This window comes from Nerophis ophidion, linkage group LG27 (assembly GCF_033978795.1).
Source record: "Nerophis ophidion isolate RoL-2023_Sa linkage group LG27, RoL_Noph_v1.0, whole genome shotgun sequence".
NCBI lineage: Eukaryota > Metazoa > Chordata > Actinopteri > Syngnathiformes > Syngnathidae > Nerophis > Nerophis ophidion.
The window spans coordinates 1,851,292-1,861,918 of NC_084637.1; the positions used below are offsets into that span (position 1 = coordinate 1,851,292).

At 44.6% G+C, this 10,627-nt stretch overlaps 1 protein-coding gene across 3 annotated transcripts in view; it reads right to left on the reverse strand.

Moving 5' to 3' along the window:
- Positions 1–7,017, reverse strand: part of LOC133544228 (receptor-type tyrosine-protein phosphatase-like N) — a 34,888-nt gene extending 27,871 nt beyond the window's left edge. For all 3 annotated transcript variants that reach the window (XM_061889372.1, XM_061889373.1, XM_061889371.1), the window contains exon 1: positions 6,838–7,017. In XM_061889372.1, coding sequence (XP_061745356.1) covers positions 6,838–7,003 — 166 coding nt within the window. In that variant the 5' untranslated portion in view covers positions 7,004–7,017. The remainder of the gene's footprint in view (positions 1–6,837) is intronic.
- Between the last annotated feature and the right edge of the window lie 3,610 nt (positions 7,018–10,627).

Here is a 10,627-nt window from a genome sequence, read left to right on the forward strand (position 1 = left end):
CCGATTCCGATATCAACCGATACCGACATATACAGTGGTGGAATGAACACATTATTATGCCTCATGTTGTTGTGATGCCGTGCTGGATGCATTAAACAATGTAACAACGTGTTCCAAAATAAATCAAGTTATGTAACAAAATGCCAACATGGCACTGCCATATTTATTATTGAAGTCACAAAGTGCATTATTTGTTTTAACATGCCTCAAAACAGCAGTTTGGAATTTGGGACATGTTCTCCCTGAGAGAGCATGAGGAAGTTGAGGTGGGCGGGGCTGGCGGAGTGTCTATTGTAGAGTCCCGAAAGGGTTAGTGCTGCAAGTGGTTCTGGGTATTTGTTGTGTTGTGTTTATGTTGTGTTACGGTGCAGATGTTCTGCCCAAATGTGTTTGTCATTCTTGTTTGGTGTGGGTTCACAGTCTGGCGCATATTTGTAACAGTGTTGGCGTTGTTTATACGGCCGCCCTCAGTGTGACCTGTATGGCTGTTGACAAAGTATGCCTTGCATTCACTTGTGTGTGTGAAAAGCTGTAGATATTATGTGATTGGGCCGGCACGCAAAGGCAGTGCCTTTAAAGTTTGTTGGTGCTCTGGACTTCTCCCTACGTCTGTGTACACAGCGGCGTTTTAAAAAGTCCTAAATTTGACTTTTTGAAACCGATACCGATAATTTCCGATATTACATTTTAAAGCATTTATCCTCTGATAATATCAGCAGTCCGATATTGTCGGACATCTCTGACAAATTGATCATTATTTTTCAAAACCCTCACAAAAAAGTGGGACCCCAAGAATTTACTGTGGGACCCCATTTTTATGACTTGAAAATTCCTAGCAGCAACACTGATTGAGGGTATTGGTGCGTGCAGAACAGGCGGCTGTGGCCTGTGGGCCGGATCAAATACTAATCAACTATCATCCCGGGGGCCATAGATCATTCTGGCCCGCGGGCCTGGACTTTGAAACCTAGGATGTAGTTCCTTCAGTTCTGCTGTGGAGTCTAGATGGCGACCATTGATAGTTGTACACCACCATTTTGGCCGTTTTAATATTAAAGTTAAAGTAGCAATGAATGTCAGACACACACTAGGTGTGGTGAGATTTGTCCTCTGCATTTGACCCATCCCCTTGTTCCACCCCATGGGAGGTGAGGGGAGCAGTGGGCAGCAGCGGTGGACACGCCCGGGAATCATTTTTGGTGATTAAACCCCCAATTCCAAGCCTTGATGCTGAGTGCCAAGCAGGGAGGTAATGGCTCCCATTGTTATAGTCTTTGGTATGACTCGGCCGGGGTTTGAACTCACAACCTACCCATCTCAGGGCGGACACTCTAACCCTGAGGCCACTGAGTTGGTTTTAAATGCAACATGCGAGCACTGACAGTGCACTGAACTTTCCCGCAATACAGCACTGAGTGTGTACACTCAGAAGCGTGAGTATGGAAGTGCAGGAATTGAGACAAAAGCGAGCGTTGCAAAAGCCAAGCGAGGAAGTTGAATTCTGCCGGTTTCTGAAATCCTGATTCCACTGCACAGTGGCTGCGTCTCCAGGCAAACACTTCAATAAGTGTACTGTATATAATGTGTACTTATTTCCCGAATGTACAAATCTGGGATCTGAGCCGAGGATGTGGTTGTGGCTTGTGCAGCCCTTTGAGACACTGGTGATTTAGGGCTCTATAAATAAACTTTGATTGATTGATTGAAATCTTTGCAGTGTACCATAGTTTGAGGTGTGAAGGCACTCAGTCAAAGGTGTAAGTGCGGACGTCTGCGTAGCTGAGGCACGTCAGCTGTGAGTCACTGTCATGCAGGCCTCACTTTTGGGCAAACATAAACACTTTGAGAGGCTGCTGGTTGCCATGGTGATGTTGTTTAAAGGCCATGATACGTTTCACTCGACACGCCCCTGATGGTGAGCACTGGACACCCTCAAACATCGCCACCTCACCGCAATCCAACGTGGAATACGACATTTTTATTTTCCACAGAAACAAATGGCTGCATTATGATGGTTGGATGCAGAAAAGCACACGGTCGGTTGTAGATTTGGTAGAATTATGAGCAACTCCAACAAATTTCAGTTTTATCCATCTCTTTCTGAACAATTGCACCAAGCATTGCCAAAATATTCCTATTATAGCGTTAAACATTGTTTGCTGTAATATCCATTATTACTTCTGGACAAAAAATGCACTAACCATTTTATTACATCATTTCTATCCAGGCAAAAAACAATAATGATATTCTTACTAAATATTTGATAAAGACACAATTTTGAAAATATGTACCACTTAAGGTGAAACAAACTCACCATGGACAATATTTAACTATCCAAAGGTTTTTTGAGACATAGATTGAAGATAGAGCACTGATTATTTACATTTCGCTTCACGACATTTACTTCTTTCATGTGCCAAAGTTGAGTTATTCTGGGCTGATGTTTATCCATCCATCCATCCATTTTCTACCGCTTATTCCCTTTCGGGGTCGCGGGGGGCGCTGGCGCCTATCTCAGCTACAATCGGGCGGAAGGCAAGGTACACCCTGGACAAGTCGCCACCTCATCGCAGGGCCAACACAGATAGACAGACAACATTCACACTCACATTCACACACTAGGGCCAATTTAGTGTTGCCAATCAACCTATCCCCAGGTGCATGTCTTTGGAAGTGGGAGGAAGCCGGAGTACCCGGAGGGAACCCACGCATTCACGGGGAGAACATGCAAACTCCACACAGAAAGATCCCGAGCCTGGATTTGAACCCAGGACTGCAGGAACTTCGTATTGTGAGGCAGACGCACTAACCCCTCTGCCACCGTGAAGCCCGCTGATGTTTATGCTTGCTTCAAATCATGTTTTTTTCCACCATTGTCAACACATTTCTGCTTTATTGATATTTTATTTGACATGTTAGTTTGAGCTGCGATGAGGTGGCGACTTGTCCAGAGTTAACCCCGCCTTCCGCCCGATTGTAGCTGAGATAGGCGCCAGCGCCCCCCGCGACCCCAAAAGGGAATAAGCGGTAGAAAATGGATGGATGGATGGATGTTAGTTTGAGGCAGCACGGTGGAGGAGGGGTTAATGAGTCTGCCTCCCAATACGAATGTCCTGGGTAGTCCTGGGTTCAATCCCGGGCTCAGGATCTTTCTGTGTGGAGTTTGCATGTTCTCCCCGTGACTGCGTGGGTTCCCTCCTGGTACTCCGGCTACCTCCCACCTCCAAAGACATGCACCTGGGGATAGGCCCCTCCCACCTCCAAAGACATGCACCTGGGAATAGGCCCCTCCCACCTCCAAAAACATGCACCTAGGGGTAGGCCCCTCCCACCTTAAATAAATGGGTTGTACTTGTATAGCACTTTTCTACCTTCAAGGTACTCAAAGCGCTTTGACACTACTTCCACATTTACCCGTTCACACACACATTCACACACTGATGGAGGGAGCTGCCATGCAAGGCGCCAACCAGCACCCATCAGGAGCAAGGGTGAAGTGTCTTGCTCAGGACACAATGGACGTGACGAGGTTGGTACTAGGTGGGATTTGAACCAGGGACCCTCGGGTTGCACACGGCAACTCTCCGACTGCGCCACGCCGTCCCCTTCAATAGGCTCCTCCCACCTTCAAAGACATGCACCTGGGGATAGGCCCCTCCCACCTCCAAAGACATGCACCTGGGGATAGGCCCCTCCCACCTCCAAAGACATGCACCTGGGGATAGGCCCCTCCCACCTCCAAAGACCTGGGGATAGGTTGATTGGCAACACCAAATGTTCCCTAGTGTGTGAATGTTGTCTGTCTATCTGTGTTGGCCCTGTGATGAGGTGGCAAATTGTCCAGGGTGTACAACGCCTTCCGCCCAATTGTAGCTGAGATAGGCACCAGCGCCCCCCGCGAGCCCAAAGGGAATAAGCGGTAGAAAATGGATGGATGTTAGTCGGAAACAAAGCAGAAGACATCTGGTGTAACATCATGTCAGGCCTTGAAAACTTCAAAGGACACAAATGTAAATTTAAACAAACTCCCCAAAATATACTTGCTTTTAAAAACAGTTTCAATCTGTATCTTGATTCCCTCAAAAAAATAAAATAAATAAAAATGCCTAAATTATCACCTCATTTTCTCAATCTCTTTTCTGAAAAGGTTTTTGATGATTCTGTTTTCATCTTATATCGTGTTTTTACAGACAGATTGTAGTCCTTGCTTATTTTATTTATTTGTTGAAGTGTTCCCAGTAGGGCTGGGCGATATGTCGCGGGTTTGTCTCTGTGCGATATAGAAACTGACTCCATGGTGACCATCGAGTATATGTCCTCATGCAGTTGTTTATAGCTGCGGGCATCACACAGCAGCCTTTTCTCACTCTTCCTTGTCTCTCCTTCTCACAGAGACATAAAACAAGCGCACCTTCTTACATACCTCACATACGTATACGCCCTCGCGGAGCAGAGAGGTAGCGGCATGGGTAATGTTAGCGGCGGTGCGAGTGGTAATACGAGAGAGAGAAGGTGCCAATCTGGTAACAAATGAAGGAAGACTTAATTCCCAATAAAAACAGCAGGGGGTCCATCGTCTGGCGGTGGTTTGGCTTCAAGCGGGACTATGTCCAACAGACAAGCATAATTTGTCAAGTGTGGGGCAAAAGCATGGTTACAAAAAGTAGCATTACTGCTAATTTGTAGCATCATTCTAAAAGTCACTTGCTAGAGAATGAAGAGTGCTTGAAACTCCACATGTCAACATCTCTGTTCGGTGCCACACCCACAAAATGCAGAGGCAACCATTTCCACTTTTGCTAAACTGACTTAGTTGTGATGTCCCTTCTCTGCATGAAAGTTTAAAAGTAGCATATATGAATGCAGTAAGAAGAAGAATGTTTGAATGTAGACACTTAGAATCATCATAACTTATTGGGGTGTTACCATTTAGTGGTCAACTGTACAAAATATGTACTGTACTGTGCAATCTACTAATACAAGTTTCAATCAATCAATTATATGCATCAAGTGCTCATTCAAAGCTGAGGCAAATATCCAGATGTATATGGTGTATAGTAATATGGCCTAAAAATATGCAGATATTAAAAGCCCAGCTCTAGATCCCAGTCTTGTACTGCAATTGTTGCCTTTGCATGACACCCCGGGTCTAAGTGATTCTTTGACATACCACTAGATGGAGCCCATGCCACAGTTTGAGGACCACTGTCACCACAGGGGGCGGCATGGCGTAGTGGGTAGAGCGGTCGTGCCAGAAACTTGAGGGTTGCAGGTTCGCTTCCCACCTATTGACATCCAAATGGCTGCCGTTGTGTCCTTGGGCAGGACACTTCACCCTTTGCCGCTCACACTGGTGAATGAATGATAGGTGGTGGTTGGAGGGGAGGGGCTGCAGATGCAAACAGGCAGCCTCGCTTCTGTCAGTCTACTCCAGGGCAGCTGTGGCTACAGATGTAGCTTACCACCACCACCAGGTGTGAATGAATGATGGCTTCTCACTTCTCTGTGAGAACTTTGAGTATCTAATAATAGAAAAGTGTGATATAAAGCTAATCCATTATTATTATTATTATTATTATTATTATTAACAATGTTCTCAAATGGGGGTACTTGAAGGTATGCCAAGGGGTACGTGAGATTTGTTTTAAATATTCTAAAAATAGCAAAAATTCAAAAATACTTTATAATTATATTTGTTGAATAATACTTCAACAAAATATGAATGTAAGTTCACAAACTGTGAAAAGAAATTCAACAATGCAATATTCAGTGTTGACAGCTAGATATTTTGTGGACATGTTCCATAAATATTGATGTTAAAGATTTATTTTTTTGTGAAGAAATGTTTAGAAGTAAGTTGATGAATCCAGATGGATCTCTATTACAATCCCCAAAGAGGGCACTTTAAGTTGATGATTACTTCTATGTGGATAAATCGTTATTTATAATTGAATCCCTTGTTTATTTTCAACAAGTTTTTAGTTATTTGTATATCTTTTTTTCCAGATAGTTCAAGAAAGACCACTACAAATGAGCAATATTTTGCACTGTTATACAATTTAACAAATCAGAAACCGGTAGGAGGCCACGGGAAAGACCCAGGACACGTTGGGAAGACTATGTCTCCCGGCTGGCCTGGGAAGGCCTCAGGATCCCCCGGGAAGAGCAGGACCAAGTGGCTGGGGAGAGGAAAGTCTGGGCTTCCCTGCTTAGGCTGCTGCCCCCGCGACCCGACCTCGGATAAGTGGAAGAAGATGGATGGATGGAAACTGATGACATAGTGCTGTATTTTACTTCTTTACCTCTTTTTTTCAACCAAAAACGCTTTGCTGTGATTAGGGGGTACTTGAATTAAAAACATGTTGACAGGGGGTACATCACTGAAAAAAGGTTGAGAACCACTGAGCTACAACATGGGTTAGTTTTAGCCTGTTTGAAAATAAATATTTATACAGCCTTTGATTGTCCGGTACGCCGTCCTCCTAAATAAAAGTTAGGGGAAAGTACAGGTAAAGAAAGGCTGTGTATTTGAATAAACTGACATTTTTAATTAAAACTGTGTGTGATTGTTTTCATCAATATAACATAGTAACTTATGTTCCCTGCTTCTGCACGTCTCCTGCCTATGTGCCCACGAGCACGGCATTAAAGCAGCTACGTACATGTACGGACCATTTGCTTCAGCGGACGTGATGAACGCAGCAATTCTGATTCCACCTTTCACAACAACTCTAACGGATTAAAGAAAGTGCTCATTCATCCTCTGAGTGTTCAAAACGCGACACATTTACTGGCGCCGAATGATGTAATTCGTGCGAGGAGGAGAGCGGGTCTTACCGTGTCTGGCAGCCTGGGTGAGGCGGCAGGAGGCGAGCAGGAGGCACACCGCCGCCCACAGCCGCCGGGATGTCATGGTACACCGGGGAGGCTCCGGAGCAGGAAGGAGGAAGAGAGCCGTCTGCCGAGATCTACATGGCGGAGGAGAAGCTGCTCGTCCTGTCATGATGCTGCTGCTCTCTGATTGGTGGGAGAGAGAACATCAACATAAACACCAGCGGCCCCGGCACATGAATACATGAATGACAGATGATACATTACACCACCAGGGGGTGCTCTCCCTTCTCAAACTGATGAATACATTAATGAGAGATGTTACAATACACCACTAGGGGGTGCTCTCCCCTCTCAAACTGATGAATACATTAATGAGAGATGTTACAATACACCACTAGGGGGTGCTCTCCCCTCTCAAACTGATGAATACATTAATGAGAGATGTTACAATACACCACTAGGGGGTGCTCTCCCCTCTCAAACTGATGAATACATTAATGAGAGATGTTACATTACACCACCAGGGGGTGCTCTCCCCTCTCAAATTGATGAATACATGAATGACAGATGATACATTACACCACCAGGGGGTGCTCTCCCCTCTCAAACTGATGAATACATTAATGAGAGATGTTACAATACACCACTAGGGGGTGCTCTCCCCTCTCAAACTGATGAATACATTAATGAGAGATGTTACAATACACCACTAGGGGGTGCTCTCCCTTCTCAAACTGATGAATACATTAATGACAGATGATACATTACACCACCAGGGGGTGCTCTCCCTTCTCAAACTGATGAATACATTAATGACAGATGATACATTACACCACTAGGGGGTGCTCTCCCTTCTCAAACTGATGAATACATTAATGAGAGATGCTACAATACACCACTAGGGGGTGCTCTCCCTTCTCAAACTGATGAATACATTAATGAGAGATGATACATTACACCACTAAGGGGTGCTCTCCCCTCTCAAACTGATGAATACATTAATGACAGATGATACATTACACCACTAGGGGGTGCTCTCCCCTCTCAAACTGATGAATACATTGAGAGATGTTACAATACACCACTAGGGGGTGCTCTCCCTTCTCAAACTGATGAATACATTAATGAGAGATGTTACAATACACCACTAGGGGGTGCTCTCCCCTCTCAAACTGATGAATACATTAATGAGAGATGTTACAATACACCACTAGGGGGTGCTCTCCCCTCTCAAACTGATGAATACATTGAGAGATGTTACAATACACCACTAGGGGGTGCTCTCCCTTCTCAAACTGATGAATACATTAATGAGAGATGATACATTACACCACTAAGGGATGCTCTCCCCTCTCAAACTGATGAATACATTAATGAGAGATGTTACAATACACCACTAAGGGGTGCTCTCCCCTCTCAAACTGATGAATACATTAATGAGAGATGATACAATACACCACTAAGGGGTGCTCTCCCCTCTCAAACTGATGAATACATTAATGAGATGTTACAATACACCACTAGGGGGTGCTCTCCCCTCTCAAACTGATGAATACATTAATGAGAGATGTTACAATACACCACTAAGGGGTGCTCTCCCCTCTCAAACTGATGAATACATTAATGAGAGATGATACAATACACCACTAAGGGGTGCTCTCCCCTCTCAAACTGATGAATACATTAATGAGATGTTACAATACACCACTAGGGGGTGCTCTCCCATCTTTAACAGCTGCTTCAAACATGATTATGTTTTCCAAATAGATAAAGTGCAATTAAAAAATAATTAGAGACATGTACCACTAATTTCTAGGGCTGATATCAGTAATAGGCCCTTAGAATCATCATTTGTGGCATTTAAATGTTCTTATTACTTGAAATAAGTGGAAATGGACATTTGGTATGTAAACTATATTGTCCCATCGTCTATGATCTTGTGTAAGAAAGCCAGAATGTAGTCTGTCAGGTTGGATGCAACATGGGGTTATGCTGAAGGAAATGTGGCAGTCATTTTACTGTCGCTCTTGGCTTGCCTTCAAAGTAGAGCTATGCCATTTATAATATATTGTTATATATAATTATTTGGATAGTGGTCCGTGCAGTCAAACTAAACATTTGAGCAGAGTAATGCCAACAATCAGTCCCGACCAAAATATTGTTGCGTAACTTTACAATTACATTAGGCTAATCGACAATTAAATGGCGTCTTCAGTAATGCGGACGCTGTATCGATCAATTGTGGTGAAGAAGGAGCTGAGCTGGAAGGCAAAGCTCCCAATTTACCAGTCAATCTACAGTACGTTCCCATCCTCACCTATGGTCATGAGCTTCGGGTTATGACAGAAAGGATAAGATCACGGGTACAAGCGGCCCAAATGAGTTTCCTCCGCCGGCTGGTGGGTCTCTCCCTTAGAGATAGGGTGAGAAGCTCTGTCATCCGGGAGGAACTCAAAGTAAAGCCGTGGTTCGGGCATCTGAACAGGATGCCGCCCGGTGTTTCGGGCACGTCCGACCGGTAGGAGGCCAAGGGGAAGACCCAGGACACGTTGGGAGGATTCTGTCTCCGGGCTGGCCTGGGAACGCCTCGGGATCCCCCGGCAGGAGCTGGACAAAGTGGCTGGGAAGAGGGAAGTCTGGGCTTCGCTGCTTAAGCTGCTGCCCCCGCGACCCCACCTCGGATAAGCAGAAGATGGATGGATGATGGATGGACGCACATTAGTTAAATGTGGAATAATTATTTAGTAAACCATTTAGCAAAACGCATAAACAAGAGAAACCTGCGGCGTAGAACTCGATTGCCATTTGAAGTTCCTTGGAGTAGCCCAGTCCATCGAGCTGGATTCGCCTGCGTATCTGGAAACCTCGTCGGGGAGAGGGGGAGAGGACTGCAGAATATTGACCGTGACAGCAGTACCATTTCTGGCCCTATTCTTACATATGGCTCCTTTAATGTTTACAATATTAACAGTAGAAGAATGAACCTTCATGCTCTGCAGTGGCTGCTTCATCTGAGTTTGACCCCCCAGCAAACACTCACCAGCAGTCTAATGATGCCTGTGATGGTTGATGGTGAGTGAATAATGTCCACAGACCACTGCCAGTGACTGAGATATTAAGTAACAACATGGCTATATCAATATTATAATAGCTTTTATAACACAATTTAAACTTGGATTGCGATCAGATGAACTTTGTTGTTGTTTTTTATGTTTGTTTTCTTTAAAACATATTCCATGTGCTCTTCGTCTTACAAACTATCCTTGAATCTCAGTAATCTCAGTCCCATCACTGGCTCCCTGTGCGTTATCGAATCAATTTTAAACTCCTTCTATTTGCTTTTAAATGTCTAAACAGCCTGGCGCCAACATATCTCTCCGACCTCCTTCAGCCTTACTGCCCCACCCCATCCCCAAGATCAGCTGCTCCTGAGGGTCCCTGACACAAGGCTGAAGCTTAGAGGTGACAGAGCTTTCGCCGCTGCTGCTCCCAACCTCTGGAACCACCTACCTCTGAGTGTTAGACAAGTCTCCTCTCTTCCTGTTTTTAAATCTCTCTTAAAAACATACTTTTATTCCTTGGCTTTTAACACTAAGTGATATCCACCCTGCAATGGCCCCCCATTATACACCTGCTGTCAACCTGTTTTTATGTTGTTGTTTTTTTTAATCATGTTCTGTTTGTGTTGTGTTGTTTGCTTGGTCCTCGTATTATCTTTTAACCTTCCCATTGTACAGCACTTTGGCTAGCCCTGTGGTACATTTTAAATGTGCTTTATCAATAAAGTTGATTT